Here is a 17718-nt window from a genome sequence, read left to right on the forward strand (position 1 = left end):
GGTACTTACAGTGAGAATCTAATAAGATTTTACAAATTATTATGTTCCCACTAATGATCAGTACTTATGGTCACATTCAACATATTACAGACCTCAGATCTTAGTCTATGATCTGAGTTACAGACAAAAATCTTGATTAAAATTCTGCGGTTATTTGAAAAGAAATTTAGAATTCAAGAAGCTCTCCTGTGAAAATTTGTGGCAAAAAATACTGATGGTTTCAGTCTAATAAGTAAAGCTATTATTGAAATTAAGTATCTAACGTACCTGAGTTTCAATTTTAACCTGTTACTATCTAAAGCCCTAGTGCTAGAACTAGAAATTAAGGGCACTTTCGCTGCAAACCTTCTGCACCATTTTAAGGGCACTTTCATCTGAGTGCAGATTTGTATCGATTTCTTGGCTAGCGTAGAATTTCACTTGCGTTTGTAGATTGTTAACATTAATTATTATTACAACTGTAACTTTTAAAATGGGTTTCTATTCAATTATTTTTGAAATGTCATCAACTGGGCATAACTTTTTGTCTCATGAACTAAGCCAAATATAATCAGAAATCGTCAATTTTATTTATTAGGTAAACAAAAAATTTGAGAGTTTAGTTACGTTGATCTCTAAACCTTTAGTTTTTGGATTCTCGCAAACATTTGTTTCTTTATCTATGAGTTCTGTAGGATTAAAAAAGGAAATTCCTTAAAAATGTTGAGAGTTTTTCCTAATAGCTAGCGATATCTGTAGTAACTCCAATATTAAGCTTTTAAAAAAACTCCTGTCAGCTCATCTGAAAATTCTGAAATAGAGCTCATTATAATTTTGCCAAAAAATGGAGTTATTGCTGATGTCGCTAGCACGGCAGAATATTGCTTATGATGTTTAGTTACTTAAAATTACTTAATGTACCTACTTAGTTATTTAAAATACCCATCTAACATTAAAGATTATTATAACTCAATAGATAATGACTGATACCTAACTTGTCAGGCTTTCCTTTTACTCTCACATGCTAAGAGCCTAACCCACATCTTAACAAAACAATGGTTCGGACTGTCCTTTCAAGAACAGTGGGACAAACACTATGTCCCATTAAACTAAATACCGATCACGAATCAGCAACGGGACTTAATAGGTACACAAACATTGTGACATAGTTCGAAAATAACATAATGGGTGTGTATTGTTCAATTTTTGAAGGTGCTTAGTCTTAATCCATTGAAGATGTGGAATTTGACAACAGAAGACAATAGAAAAGTGTACCTAGAGATTGACATCATCATAATAGGTGATAGTGTATTTTAAATTTATAGTAGATTATCAATTACCTAAATAGTAATAAACGTATTGTGGGCAGGGCAGGCCTCCCACCAGGTGGACCGACGATCTGAAGGTCGCGCGAAGTACTGCTGATGATGCTGGCAGCGCAGGACCAGTCTTTATATGGAAATCCTTGGGAGAAATCTTTGTCCAGCAGTGGACCTCGTTCGGCTGCCTGAAACGTACGAAAGAATACTAAAATATATTTCTTAGTTAGTTTTAAAAGTGATCAAGGTATATTATCAAGCTTTAAAATCATTAAAGCCAAAAATGTTTTGGTTAAGATTTTCATCAATAATAATCAATTCCCAATTTGTTCTTAGTGTAAATAAAAAATCGTTAAAAACTATAACACACTTGTTTGTCAATTTATAAGACGTGACCATAACACATAGGAAATAGACCACAAAAATTACACACATGAAAATTATAGTCAGACAAGCGTCAATATAAAAACCTTGTTGCAAAAATGTCACATATCGAGGCTAATTTAGGAGCAGACAGGTTATTTATACCTTGCAGCTGATGGTAACTAAGTGTATTTTATGGTCGAATGCGTGCAAAAATGACACAAAGAAAGCGTTTCCTATTACGAGGATGTGTTGCGCACAAGCAGTTATTTGTTGTGACTTGGCTATTATGATGTTACGGGTTGGTATAATACGTTGGAAGAATTACATCATTTTATTAAACCTTTGGTTGTAAAAATTATAATATGTGAACCTAGATATGCGAATATTAATTTATGTGTAAACAGTTCTAGCCTTGGATAGAAGGACGCTGATTTTTCTTGTCAGATGTCACTATTGACATAGCTCTATAGCTATCGTCAGAATTAAACTAAACATTTACCCTTACACCTAGGATGAACTCTGGATTAAAATGTTTCCATACTAAATGACAACTTAAACCAGAGTTCAACTAGGTTGTAATAATGAGGCAAAGGAAGATAAATAAAAAGCTTCGAAGAACAATGATCTTTTATCAGTACATAATTATTTTAAAATTCAGTTAACAATTTATGTATTTCATTTAAGAGACTGTCAAAGATGACTGAGTTTCATCTGCAACAATTTTCTCAGCACCTGCCGAATAGGGATGTTTCCTGGGCCAAAAAGCAAGAGTTTTAATTAGTCCATCAGTTAACTTATCAAAAAATACTCTACACGTATTTTTCACTTTTTCAAACTAATGAAAATTTAAAGAGATAAAGCGCGCCAAAGTTCATAAGAAGAGGCCCGTGACGTCAATGCGTGCTTAAAAGTGCCGCACGTTGTGACGTCGTGCGGAACTTCAACGCACCATCATAACTATGTAATTATTTGTTAGATTGACAAATAAAAATATATGTGTCCAATATTTTTTGATATTAAACATGACGGACTAAAAATTTTTTTAGGAAACTAGCCTATTGCCGATATGTTCTCGGTAGGGCAGTCTACGTCTATTTGATGCGTGTTTATGTGCTTAGAAAAGTGCCTATATTAGAGTATGAAGACTTTTTCGTAATTAATCGATAGAACTGTATTTTTCGTATCTTCTAATTTTGTATCATTTGTCGCATTTTTACCTACTGTTCTGAAGTGTTCATTGATTCAATACCTAATTTAGTTTATCGTTAATTTGACTTGACGATATTACAAGAGTAAATAAAACCAGTACGTTTCTCCCTGTTCCGTCTGCTAGAAACGAGATCACATACCGATGCGCACGCGTCGCTGTTATAGCATTATCATAACAATCAAGCGCGTCTATTTGTAAGTTATAGGCGAAAGCGAGAACATAATAAACAATATTAAACATATCGACAATATTTTATACTTTTCCACAATTAAATAAAATATACTAATAGAAATATCAATCAATCATGCACTCACAGTACAGACAGTGATATGGAAATTGTGAAATTAAAATGCTACAGTTGACAAGCGGCGACATTAGATCTTTTTTTGCAAAATAGCATCTATTACAATTAAATCAAATTGTTCAGTTTTACTTGACATGCTTCTATTAGTATGTCCACTTTCTTTTAATTAATATTTATTACTTCAGTAATAAGGCGGACCGATGACCTCATAAAGGTAGCAGGAAGGCGCTGTATGCAGGCCGCTACCGATCGTTCATTATGGAAATCATTGGGGGAGGCCTATGTTCGGTAGTGAATGTCTTATGGCTGAAATGATGATGAATTCAATAATGTACAACTCACTCAGAGCCAAACAAGAACTAAATAATAAGAGTCACAAAGGAAAAAACATATTTTTTTCAACATACCACTTAAAATTAGCACCAGTTATATCAACCTACAATGAAAATAGTGGCATAGACACACTAAGCACCAATCATCTCATCACTTAAAACTTGATGTGAATGCACCTTGCACGCTATAATCAAGCTAAATGTTACGGTCAACCATCACAAGCTGTAGGAAACAGGAGTAACAGAATTTCTATATTTACCGGGGAAAATGCTATGGCTTTAGAAAATGAGGCAGACAAGTTTTCTAATGAAGCTACAGCAAATTGTAATTACAGTTCATTAAATGTATCTTTAGATCTAGAAGTTTATCTTGAAGACATAAGCACAGCCCTCATTAAGTAAGTGGCGCCTTAAATTGTAGAGGCTACTCTAGGTCGTTGAAACGGTTCATAACAAGGCAGAGCGGCTTTTGAGGCTACGAAATGAAAAAAAGTAAAGAGTAAAACAAAGGAAGGGTACCGTTTTGATTCCATTGGCACTCAATTAAAGTTTTGAGACGATCTTTGTTTTATTATTGACCCAATATCGACTTGAGCAATGATGTTCAATGCAAGAGAAAGGAATATAAAAACAAACATTAGCATTCATAACGTTTATTTAAAAAAAAAAAATATTCTGACGCAAATAATTTGAAAGTGGTTTCCTTAAATGGTATGCAAGTAGCATTCTCTATTACTCATCCAATTATGCAAATGGACATGAATCATCTTCAAGGACCGCAAACGAAAGGTTAAGGACTTTCTTCACTTTGCAAAACGATTCACCCAATTCGTTAAACTCGGTTTAACGGAATGGAAAGAGTCAAAAAGCCAGTTTTGGGTAACTGTGTCAGTGATGCGAGGACTTTGAGCATTCGGACCGCGGGTGACGGTCAGGGCCGCGGGGTCGTTCACCTTTTAGTTGCGCTTACGCTGGTGCTACGCTTCGGGCTATTTTTCCCAACACAATATTATCGTAAAATGTATCGTAATATTGTATTGGCGATTCATGATCTTTATTGTCAGTTTATTTATGAAAAGGGAGAATAAGTACCTACTTATTTATGAATATCTTTCTATCTTTTTTATTTCGGATTTTTTATTGTTTGACTTGAATAAGGATCTTGATAGCCTGATTTTCAGTTCAGTACAAACACAATGCTTTAATAAAAAGGATCGGAAACCGTGACCCTAAAACTTTCTCGTAAATTGAATCTCCTAAAAAACGAAAAAGGGCGAACGTTCTTCTGAATATTCATAACATTTATGTCTTTCTTACATGCAATATAACTTTTTATTTATTTATACCAAATTTATTCCAGTTAAATTTCAATTTTTTAAGAGTTATGACCGTTTTCTGGTCACTTTTACTTACAAGTCCTAGTATAGTTTGCCATACCACGACTTCACAACAATAAACACTGACTCATTGATTCCATACAATATGCCATTGCAAAATAAACAAGCATAATTTAAATGGCGTGACGATAATCATCGACATAAAAACATAACATAACGCGTTAAGATTACGGTAAAATTAGTAAATCGTCTATGTAAATAAACAATACAGGAACATACAATAGTCGTGCGACGTTGCTAAATCAGTCGTGTGTTACATACAATCTAATCGGACTGCAATCACACACAGTAATTAATATCGAAAGTCACACAAACGTTTGATTAGGTGCAACTTGTAGGAAAACATCGTTCACGCCTACATTCAAGGTTCTAGGTGGTTCTGGTGGTTGTATTGTAAAATGGTTCACAATTCTTTATCTGAACTCCATTCCATTCATCTCTGTTATTTATATTTATGCTTTAAAATAAGGCTATTTTCAGCTAAACATTACCAAAAAAGTGTCACGTCAAAACAATTCCAAAACTAAAATTTTTGAACTTGAGCCAAGAAGGTATTCAATTTTGCGGTATGAGATTAATGACCAGGATAATTTAAAATATTTTTTTTTTCAAATTATGGATTAAGGAGTAATCATAAAATTTTACTTTATTCGATGTTTGTTTTCTTTTGTCAATTTTATATTTAGGTACCTAACCTACGTCATCACTTGACTACTTTGTTTAAAAACGTTTCATTCTGGTTAGTTATGTGTATATATCGATGGGTGCCTGGAATAAAGCCGCAATAGCCATAGCAGCAGTTTTCCGATTAAGCGATTTTCGTAATCTGGGGGTCCCTATACACCTTGTGATTTTTTTTCAGAATTTTATCTTTGAAACTGGCTGATTTACCAAAAGCACTATGGATATTGAATCGTTATTCCCAGAAATTTGTTTACCAGAATNGTACCTACAAATTTCTTGAAATCCAGTTTTACCCAGGGCAAGCCTTGCAACATGCGCGGTGTTCACGGGCGAATTGTCTGGCAATAACAGATTTCCTTTCACCAGTTTGCCTCTTATTATTTCGACAACCACTTGACGCACTCTTATCAACAGTACAGCAAAATAATCCCCGTTTATTGTAATTTTTTTAAGTAGGTAGTCAATAAATAAAATTCCTCCACAATCCCAACAATAGTGGCTATGAGCTAGGGTGTCGATCGCTCCGCTTTGAATTTCCGCGGCGGCGTTTTCCCTTTTCAATTCATTGCATTGACTCTTGTTTTGACTCTGAATCGTACTGCCGGATCTATTATTTATCAATAGTGACAATGAGAGAAAAAAATTGCTAGGATTATGGCCAAAGATGTTCTAAAACTCCTGCGAAGTTGTGACTCGATGCTGGTTGTCGAGTGGCGTGAGCATTTTTGACTCCCATCGCGCACACCCCTTTTTCATGTGCAAATGAGTATGAAAAATATCGCCGATACGTTCCTTGCTAATGCCTATGGCTTTAGCTATCGTTCACAGCTTAAATTCGCGGATCTCTAGAGCAAGATTCTTTAACTTTTCATTATTTTATTCGTTAATGGCGAAATCTGGCCGCCCTGACTTGCGGTCATCTTTTAGCGACTCCCTGCCATGCTTGAATTATCGGATCCAATCTTTCATGGTGGCAAATGAAGGCCCAGACTCCCCATAAACTGTCGACATCTCTCCAAATATTACCGTCAGCGTTTTGTTCTTCTTTGTGAGGCATTTTATGACAACTGTGTACTTCAATTTCGTACATTGCGCGGATGACTGAGACATGATGATGTTTACGGATTAATTACTAAAAACGTGATGACGCTAATGAAATGAAACTTTGTACATATACTAAGGAGGTTATTGGCAAATTAATCAAATTTAGTGCGAGTCAATAATAACACTTGAAGATACTTAGGCTCAAAACTTTTCAGCCGCCCCTCGTACCTGAGAAAGTCTCATCTTGCTTTTTTTGTGACTCTACACGCTCTACAGGAACATGTGTATCCCCGTTTGCAATTAAGGAGGTAAGTATTCTTTTCGCCTCAATGGTTGTGGATTATAGAAAGAACGTACGCAATTTATAGCGCGGATCTAGTGTTGTTGATAAAATAAAAGTTTCCTTACTCTCTAGATAATCAAATCTGTCATTTATTCGAGCTATCAAAATCTCTACAAAATTATAATATTCTGGCACAGAATAAGTAATAGTACAGGTACAGAAGGATTACTCCGCACGACGATTTAAATAAATGCGAGTCTTGCTGCGACGCGATACAGTGGAATTCAGCTCGCACAGCACTACGTACCTACAATTTTATTCACCTACAAGTTTTGTCTCTTTCTATCGCGTGCCTCTGAACTCTTCTTACGCTGTTAGGGTTGCTGTCTAGTGAAAAAATAATTAATCTACTTATTTGTAATGAGGTACGTATGTAGGTAAGTAAAAATAACATTTCATATATACCTAATTAGGATTAAAAAAAAGAATCCTATACTATCCTTAGAATTTTATTATTGATTACCTACATGGCCAACATACCTTTCAGCATCTTTGGGAAGCGAAAAAAAAAGATAAATCCGGTAATTTCTCTTCGAATTTAAACACCCGAACGCCGCACAATATTTCTGGTAGGAGTAGAACTCAAACGTTAAACCGCAAACCCTCAGACAAAAAACACAACTGGCATAAAGAGACAACCCGGGATGGTTGTTCGCATTATGGTAATGTGTAACGATGATCTTCTGTTGAACCGCTTGAACGACGTTCAGCACCCCATATCTTCTGCTCCAATTTATTTATTTTCTTCAGCAAATGTTCCTTATCCTCATTTGACGTTTTTCGTTCGGCATTTTGACGACACAAAAACACTATTTTTAACACTGGGTACGTATTTAAGTAGAAGAAGTGCGAACTGGCAGAGCACTGAATCGTGACTGACGACGGATACCAATGTCAAATAAGATGTAAAGTGAGATATACCCACAAAAAAAAAAAAAATATATCCTCAACTAACAGTGCGTAAACTGGCATCACCGTACGTGATACTACATAGTTCTTATTTCTAATCTCGAGGACAAAGCACGAGCATAATCTTATATCTACGTAAGCACTTACCTACTAGGCAACTAGTTAAGCACTAAAACTAGGTGGGATAGGTATTAAAATTAATTACAACACTCACCCGAGACTGGGGAAGCACAACAAGTAATTTAAATAAATCGATAAGTATTAAAAAGTTCGACCTCGTGGATCGCGAGTAATATTTTTCTAAGCGAGGTGTACGTCCGTGCGTTTAGAAGCTTCGCAGGGACTGCGAGTGACATAAGCGCCGGGCCGAGCCGGTCGTAAGTTGCTCCCGTGCATTGAATGCATAGGAAGCGTTCACTCGCAAGGTCATAATCTGACGTTCACTGAGCGCGCAATCCAAATAATTTAAATAACATCTTTGCGCTCGCGCCGGACTAAGCTTACAACATGTACAGTTTTAGTTGTTAAATTCAATGTAAATATAGTTAATAAGATATATTTGTATTATATTTGTTTAGTTTTTAAGTAGTTTTAAGTTTTAAGTTAAGTTGTAATAGTTTTAAGTTGAGTAATTTAACGAGCCGTTACACTTTCGGCTGAAGTTAGTGCAGCTATTTGTCTCTTTCGTCGGTGTCCAATTACCTACTTGCAGAATTCTGCTTTGCACAACTGTTAAGCCGGATTCATCTACGTTGCAAATACGATTTGGAGGATATTTGTTTTTTTCGTAAATCTCGTCCGAAAGTTGTCTTTATTAAACCCAAATGCTCGATCAAATGACGTTCCTGTAGGCTTTCTAACAGAAAGTTTGTCTTTGTGTCGTTTTAGGAATAGTCTTAACCATGTTTTACCAGCTAATCCAGATTCTTGAAATGGATTGGGCAAATTGTTACGTTTTGCCAACATATTATATGCCATTCTACGAAGATCTGACCTTGTTAATCCATGAAACTTACTCTCCATTGTCAAAACATATTCAACTAACACGTTTTCCAACTGTGTACCTAACACTGTCTTTCTACCTAATTGAGTGGCAGCCGCTTCTTCAGCAGTAAGGTCAGTTTTGTGGGTTAAACGTTGCAAAGTTGTTCTTGGTACACTGAACGTTTTTGCAGCTTTTAGGGTACCCATCTTCTTTTCACGAACCATTTTGATGGCTTTAACCATTTGTTCTTCATCCCAATCCTTTCTGAGATGCTTTGACTGTGTCGGTGCCATTCTAAAAAATAAAATTGAGCACTATTAAAGAGTACTCTAGCGCTGTATGTATCGATACTTAAATATGGGCTAGCCTATATTTAAGACCCCAAACATAGCCCATATTCAAAATTCATGATTAAGATTTTAACCTTGTATTTTTAAAATAACATGAAGCAAATAAGTAAAACATCCAAAAACATTAAATTAACCTCATATCCTACTAATAACATAGATTGATACTTTATTACACCCTATTTTTATTAAAATAACAACATATACCACCCACATTTAGTTACTTTCCTCTAATATAAGTGTACTTAGTGTGTGTGGTTTTAGGTATTAGAATATTTTATAAGTAAAAACATTTTTAAGTGTAGTGTAGATTTAAGGCTAGAGTAGGTATTTTTTAAGTAAACATTTTTCGTTGATATAATTGAATTAGATGTAACTAAATTTTTAACTAGGGACGACTATATACGCGCCGACTGGCGTAGTGAGCGGACGTGCGAACACAATTTCTAATAAATTATTTTTACTGTGACACGCCAAATTAGACTTTACTTCGGTGAATATACNGAAAAAAATATTCGCCTATTGGCATACCTTTCTTTCGGCATCACGCATTTACGCTGAAGTATTGGAAAACTCTAATTTTAACATCTCTTTCATGAAACTATAATTGGCATGAAGGTTTTAGTACTCCTGTAGCTGGATAACAAAGTCTCGGTTAGGTTAGGTTAGACTTGCGACCTTGTCACATACACAGCGGCCGCGGCGCGAAGCGCCATTTAAGTTTCGGAAAAAAAAAGAAATCTTAATTACATTTCCGATTGCTGTTTAGGAAATGTGTAAATTTCCTAGGAAATGTGTCTAATATAATTTACATCACACATTTCCGGGTGATTTTAGGACTTATACACAAATCCTAGGAATTGTATAGAATGACGGATTTCATACATTTCCTGTAACATATACATAAATAAATTGAGTTCTACTATACCTATAAAAGAGACAGATGCCCGTTTTCACCATTAATCCCTAATTTTTAAGTGACCCCTATGGTAACACTTATCAGGAAATTTATTTTCATAGGGGTCACTTAAAAATTAGGGATTGATGGTGAAAACGGGCATCTGTCTCTTAAACTAGCACGGATCTTGTAATGTGTTTTACATAGTAGAGATTATGTTAAAGGCTGCACAGAGAATGTGAAATTTCATCCAGGGTTGTTATTATTTCCTTTCGGAACTTAATAATTATGTCCATCACGATCCTTGGAATAACAAATTACCGTGCTTCTGTATAAATTCGATAACGGTTTGCTCACCTCATATCTGAGGTTAACGATAGTTTAACGGAATCGTTATTTCCTCTTTCAATATTAATTTACCGGTTTCCGAGAGTTTTATTTTTATATTTCTATAGTTATGTTGACCCAGTCTGAGCTATCATTATGGACAATACAATGGCCAATTTTTATTAATTGATAAATAACACTTCGCAGTAGAAATGTGAAAGGCGCTAATGGGACTTTAATTGTTTGAAGAAAAATTGTTTTCCTGAACGATAAATAATTACCCGAACTAAGCAATTTATGATAAGTTTGTGAATTTTTTTTTTACTGAAAACTTGACTTTTATAGACAACGGAAAGTGTTTTTTTGTGTACATTTTTAAATAACTAATAATAATTTCTCTTGTTACAGGTAGCGAACGCGTTCTCCACGATGAGGCGAAAATGTGTTTTTTCAAAATGGACATTAGTTTTAACGGTAGTTTTATTGTGTCAGTACGTATATTCGCGTCCTCAAGATGCGTCAACCACCAGTGTTTCTGACAGTGCACATGTAGATAAACCAACAGAAAACCCGTTAAGGTATAGATATAGGAATGATAGTTTAAGTTCTAGATTTAAGTTACCTTTAGTTACAAGTATTTATGTATATTCAGACGCTCTACATCACAAAAATAAACCAACACCTACAAATAATTTAGCTAGAAATAGTCTTAATAATTCTCATACATTTAGGCAAAGTCGTGTGACAACTAGAAAAATAATTTCAAACTCTAAAAATAAAAACCAAAAAAATAATAACTCTCATCTTGCACAAACAAACAAACCTACACAAAGAGTACCTCTAACGCAAACTACTAAAAAACCAGAAATTAGAAAAGTTAATACAAAATGGAAGGACAACACAAAATATGAAGATTTAGACTTTAGCTATGAGACAACGTTATCTAAAGAAGACGAAAGTAATAAATTGACTTTTGTAAACACAGAAAGTTTTGAAGAACTGAGTAGTACTGAGAGTATAATTGACTATTCAACAGAAATATCAAAGAAAAATCACCGTAAACCAATTAAACTATTACTTAATAAGCTAAAAAATAAAATTAATAGAAGACCAAAACCACAAGATTCTGAAGAAATGCAAGTACAATCTGATAATGTTTACGTTATGGCCAACCACCCCTATCCTTCTACAAGACCTATTTATGTGTTTAGTACTCCAAAGCCTACGCCAATCATTACTAACGTAGGAAACCCAAAACCGTGGTCCAGGCCGCCAAATTTTCAAATCGTTTACCAAAATCCTACTACACCGAGACCTGTCACAGTTACTAAACCGATAAAAAATCATTATAATTATCACAACCCAGTATATCACAACTATCCACAGCACCCAAATCATGAATTTGAGGTCACCACTTTCCAACCAGCAAATGCGTACACAGACAGAATAGTAATTAGGCCGGAAGAATATGCCGCCTCGCCCGATGAATGTCCTACAATATTTCTAACATTAAACAATACTTTTCAAGGGCAAGGAAAAGAGGCTTGCCCTGATTTGAATATTGCTGTTAACACGAATGTTATTAACAAGAACGTTGTCGTTGAATCAGAAGAAGAAGAAGAGACTGATGGAATATTTTCAGACCCATTTGGAATACCGTTTGGTGATGAATCTGGTGATGAGACAGGACACAACGAGCACAGCTACGAGTCTGAAGAGAATCAAGAGCAGGTAGAAAGTGCCTCAATTGAAGGGCTGGCACTGACCAATTATAACTCAGGTTCTGAAGCTGAATCTGCTGAGCCTGGAGGCTATGGATCTCCGAGTTCAGTGTTATCTTCAATCTCTAAGCCTGGTCGTCCTCACAAAGACGATGACGACACATTTAGCTTATCATCTATAATACAATTTTTCAAACCAGCCATAAGTGCTTTAGGCTGGTTAGCTACAATAAACCCCTTGAGTTTTGGATTGTTCTCAATTCTGTTAGCTCCTTTAGTGTTTCTTTTTGCAGGCACTTCAGGTATAGCTGCATTGTTCGCTCCTTGGGCTTTCTCAGCTCGACAAGCACCCAAAATAGTCCATGTTTACAGACCTTATTGGCATTGGGATGATGACATAAAAACATGGCATTTGCATTCTTTTCCTAATAACAGAAGATGGAGTCCTAGTCTACCTAGGGACAGTGGTGAAGTGGATAGTACAAATTCAGGGTCTGCAAGACCGTCTACGTTTGAGAAATTAAAAGACTTTATGAAACTTACAACACACATTTTAAGACAAAGTAATAATAAAACTCAAGTCTCAATAAATAACAATCGTAAAAATAAGAGAAAGAAACGTGAAAGTTGGACGATTCGTATTAAATAGCAGCATCGATAAATGTTTCAGTGTTAACTAAAAATCATAAAAAGTACACAGTAAGGAATAGTAATAAAGCAATTAAAATAAAATTATAACGTATCATAAAAGTTGTCCGTCTGATGTACCTAAAGTAATTGGAACCAACGATTTTTAAAGATAAAACCTTCGTAACTTGAAATATTTATGTATAGAAGTAGGTATTGTAAATTATTTTATCGCTCTTGATTAAGTAATATTAAATATTGTGAAATAAATAAAAACGTTATTTTGCAATTTCGAAGAAAAATACAATAAAATATCAATTATGGGCAAAAAGATTAATATTACGAAGGTATAGTTAAGTACACATGACGGCACGTCGAGCTAAACTGTAGCTTCTTACTTAGTTGTAATAAGGGTGAGTTTGATACTTAACTTAATACACCTAGATACTAGGTAACCATACAAACGTATAAAATTAAAATTCAAACTGTTGAATTTTCACTACATAGTAAAAACAAAGTCGCTTTTCGCTGTCTATCCCTATGTATGCTTAGATCTTTAGAACTACGCAACGGATTTTGATGCGGTTTTTTTAATGGATAAAGTGACTCAAGATGAAGGTTTTTAGATACCTATAAAACATGCATTAGAAGAGAAATGCCGGGAAATTCCATTGCAACCGTGCAAAGACGGGGCGGGCCGCTAGTTGTTGAAAATAAATATTTACTAATGAAAAAAACTTTTTACAAATAGGATAGATTATTTCACCTCTTCAGTATATTATTATAATGCGATTGAATTAAATATAATGATATCAATGTGATTATTAATTATTTATTTATTATTACAAGTATGGTAGTAAATCTTTTTATTTTGTGAATATAGGTACATAAAATAATATTTATTTTATCGACACACTTATTGTTAACTTTCATTATAATTTATTAACACATTGTTAACTTATTAAAATAAATCATTTAATTTATTATGTGTTTTATTACTTTTAGTAAATAATGTAAGGTTACGAAATCGACAAGATTGAGCTTAAAATGTATGATAATTTTGTATTTGTACTTACTTTATTTTTAAAACATTGTGTCAAATGAGAAAAAACATTAAACATTATTATATTATTTGTAAAATATTGTAAAACATGTGGAACATTATCTGACAGTTCTCTAACTTTACTTTTTCTTATTTTCAGAAGTAGCAGTCCAGAACTTCAGGAGGCAACCAGCGTGAAGGAAGATTCTTCAAAACCAGCAGACATTTCAACCGTCCCGTCTGTTACATCAGAAACCTCTCGAGATGTCAAAAATAAAGGACCAGTCATACGAGACTCAATCAAAATGGTTGCTAACCAACTTCTTGAAAAACCTTCAAATGCTTCATTGGATGCGCCAATCGTACCAGATACAAGAATCCCACCAAAACTTAAGAATCAACTGAGTCACAAGCATAAAATTAAAACAAGAAATGAAGATGGAGATGTACCCATGGATAATGCTCATGCTGGTGTCGCTGTTCCCATGAGCATGGAAGAATTAGAATCCGAAAATAAAGTGAGTGAATCATCAACTACTAATGAAGGCATTTCCACTTGGATACTTCTCAGCAATCCTTCAAGCAAAGAAAATGACACAGTTTCTACCGAACCCACTAAAATTGATGATAGTCAAAAGAAGCAAAAGCCTGTCGTATTTAAAAACAAAACAAAAAGACCACAATCTACCAAGGTTAATAGCGGAAAACGGCCAGTCATTGGAAGCACCAACAAGTCTGACTTAGTTGCTAGCGGTTCAGCTATAAATGAGAATGTGTTTAATAAAATCAAAGATACAGTTTTGTCAAATGTACAGAAAAACAAGAGTACCCCTACGCAACGCACAACCACAGTTATAACTACAACTACATCTACCACAACAACGGAAGTTCCAACTACAAGAAGAGAAACTGCTACTAAAGCTCCAGCAGCAATCATCCCAGTAGTGAAAGTCACTTCAAAGCCATCCAAGAAGAAAAACAAGAATAAGCCAAAGACTTCCACTACTCCAGCTCCCATTCAAGAGTCAGCTTTACTACCTATGGAACCTAAAGAACAAGAAATTGAACTTGAAGTTAATATGCCAGTAACAACAACTAAGAAGCCTAAACGGACCTCTACCAAAAAGAAGAATAAGACAAAAAAACGCAAGACCTCCAAACCTAAGCCAGAAGCAGAAACAGCTGTTAGTGAAATTAAAACAACTGCAAACAAAACAAAATCTGTAAAGCCAGCGAAAAAACCCAGCTCACAAAGTGGACCAATAACGACACAAATCTACAATTACTTTTCTAGAGAAGTAATGCCTTCTGTTGGTGTTGGTGTTATAGGTTTAGCTAGCTTAGTAGGATTAGCTAGCTATTTCTTATACCCATTCTCAACACCCGTAAGGCGCACATTCGAAGTTGATAAAAGAGATGACCTGTACAAAAATAACGCAGAAGAATATGCAAATGAAGGCAATGGTCAAGCAGAAGAAGAAATGCTTGGGACTGTTCTTGCAGGAATGCCGGCTCATTCAAAGCAGAAACTGAACCCTTATGCCGGCCAGACACATGTAAGTGTAAGCAGATACCCTGTGAAGAAAGAGCAAGACATCAGATACCGACATGTAGCGACGACAAGTTACGAACCAAATTATAATGTTCATTATCCTCAGCAAAAAACTGGTATCGCCCATGGCGCTGTGTATTCAAAGCCAATAAACTACGGGCCTCAGCAATATGATACAAGAAACGTATATACGACTGAAAGCAAATACGTTTATGATAAGGCACCAAATGCTTACACTCCTTATCCCGCTGTAGAGCCAATTTATGCAGCGCCTCAAACAGGACCATCAGCAGTTTCATCGTATGGAAATGACGCATCTAATTCAGTAGTTTATGGCGTAAAGCCATCAGCAGATAGTGATTTCAGACCCGTTTATCCATTTGAAGGGAAAATTTACAGTGAAACCACCAGCAACCCAATGACGTATCCACCAACATCAATGTATTTAGGATCGAATAATGAAGAACAGCAGGAAGACACGCAGTACGAAGAAAATGCAAATACTAGTCCCGACGCTGTAGACAATAAGTTTGTCGTTGGTAACGTACCCAAAGAACTAGTAGAGTCTGCAACTCCCGCGGTAGTGCCTGAACATGGTCCAAGAAACTTGAGGAAGAGAAGACATGCCGTTTTTCGTAAGCGAGCAATCACTGGATCTATTGAGGAAATGTTGAAAGAAGCTAATAAGGACATTTTTATTAGCAACGAAATCGATGAAAACCCCGGTCTGCTCATAAGGAACCTGGCCCCAGCCACAGAAGCAGCACCTATTAAAAACGAAGTGACTACAACACCGGAAGCTAAAGACGTGTATACTGTCTACGCAATGTCTGTTGATCCTACTAAAGATGAAAAATCTGTCACTGAAGGAACTCCAACACAGGATGTCTTAATTGAGAACGTATCAACATTGCCTATAAACAATGATAAAACCGAGACGGAAATGTCAAACGATTTAGAAGTCACAACCAAAGCGTTTAGAGTTTACGAAGTGTTTACAAACAATCCAACAGAAAGTGAAAAACTACAAACAGGTAAAGATGAATCTGGAAAAATTGATACGACAACCCAATTCAAAAACATGATGACGGAAACGACTACAGAGTTCAAGTCGGAGACGACGTCTACTATGCCACCTTCACCGTCGCCTATTTCTGAGACCAAACTACCGTCTTCTCCCCCAAAAAGACCTCGACCAACTATGCATCCTGAGGTGATAACTTATCCCCCATTGAACCAGGAAGGTGGTTTCTTCTCTTTCCTCAAACGGCTAGTAGAGTTCAAATACAGGCTTGGACTGAGCATTTTGCAGACGACTTCTGATAATCTGAACAGATACCTTCGCAGTATGGAAGACACAGTACAGAAAGTAGCTAAGGCTTCCCATTGAGTTTACGTATTAGAATAGGCTTTTATTGATACTCACCGACTTAATTTCATACTCATAATGACATCAAAATCATCAACAAGTATTATTACAATTTATGTCGAATGGAAGTGAATATGAAAAGTTGATACACTTTACATTCATCTTGCAAAATGACATTCATTCATTCATGATCATTTATCACTCAGCAGATAAATATAAGATTATATAAAATGTGTGTAAGAAAATACAAATTATATTTTCAGAACGTTATCCTCGGTCAGAAAATTGAGGGAAACCTACTGAATTTATATTGTGATAATTTTAAAATATTTAAGTTTAATTAAGTTCGCATTTTTCGCAGTACTAACTAGGTGTTGAAAAAAATTGCTAATTTGTTGGTGTTTCTGTTGAAACGCGCGGGGTGCTTAATGTATGTATTTAAAATAAAATCTGTCATTTTTATACGTTTTGTAAATACAAAAATAAATGATTTTCACATACCTGTACAGTTTTATTCTTGTTCCAAAAAAGAAACAAATAATTATTTTGTATGCGTAAAAAATATATGACGACTACATAATTATTTAATTTCGGCATCATAAACGATAATTTGGGGACGGGAGGCGCCTGGATGCGAGCGGCGCAGGACCGGTCTTTGTGGAAATCCTTGGGGGAGGCCTTTGTCCAGCTGTGGACGTCTTTCGGCTGAAACGAACGAAGGAACGAACGAAACGATAATTTTATAAAAAAATCTATGTCATTTTGTATTTTTTAATTTAAAAAATCCCATAATAACTTCAGACCTTAAAATATTAAAGAAACTTCAAAAGCTTTAAAATAATATTTTTAATATTAATTTATAAGTCTGTTTTATGGTTAATGACACTTTCAATTAAAATAATATAAACATAATCCTACTAATATTATGTAATATAATTATGATTATAGTCTAAAAGTACAGTA

General features: G+C 35.1%; 1 protein-coding gene across 2 annotated transcripts in view; it reads left to right on the forward strand.

Annotated features, from left to right (window-relative positions):
• The window catches only part of LOC114349939 (uncharacterized), a 40294-nt gene extending 23076 nt beyond the window's left edge, over positions 1-17218 (forward strand). Inside the window, exons 3-4 of one of the 2 annotated variants that reach the window (XM_028300537.1) lie at positions 10853-11022; positions 13995-17218. In XM_028300537.1, the coding sequence (XP_028156338.1) occupies positions 10874-11022; positions 13995-16776 (2931 nt within the window). In that variant the 5' untranslated portion in view covers positions 10853-10873 and the 3' untranslated portion in view covers positions 16777-17218. The remainder of the gene's footprint in view (positions 1-10852; positions 11023-13994) is intronic. The other variant, XM_028300536.1, reaches the window with a different exon arrangement.
• Positions 17219-17718: the final 500 nt, after the last annotated feature.

This window comes from Ostrinia furnacalis, unplaced genomic scaffold (assembly GCF_004193835.3).
Source record: "Ostrinia furnacalis isolate ACB-3 unplaced genomic scaffold, ASM419383v2 OfSCF0738, whole genome shotgun sequence".
Classification (NCBI taxonomy): domain Eukaryota; kingdom Metazoa; phylum Arthropoda; class Insecta; order Lepidoptera; family Crambidae; genus Ostrinia; species Ostrinia furnacalis.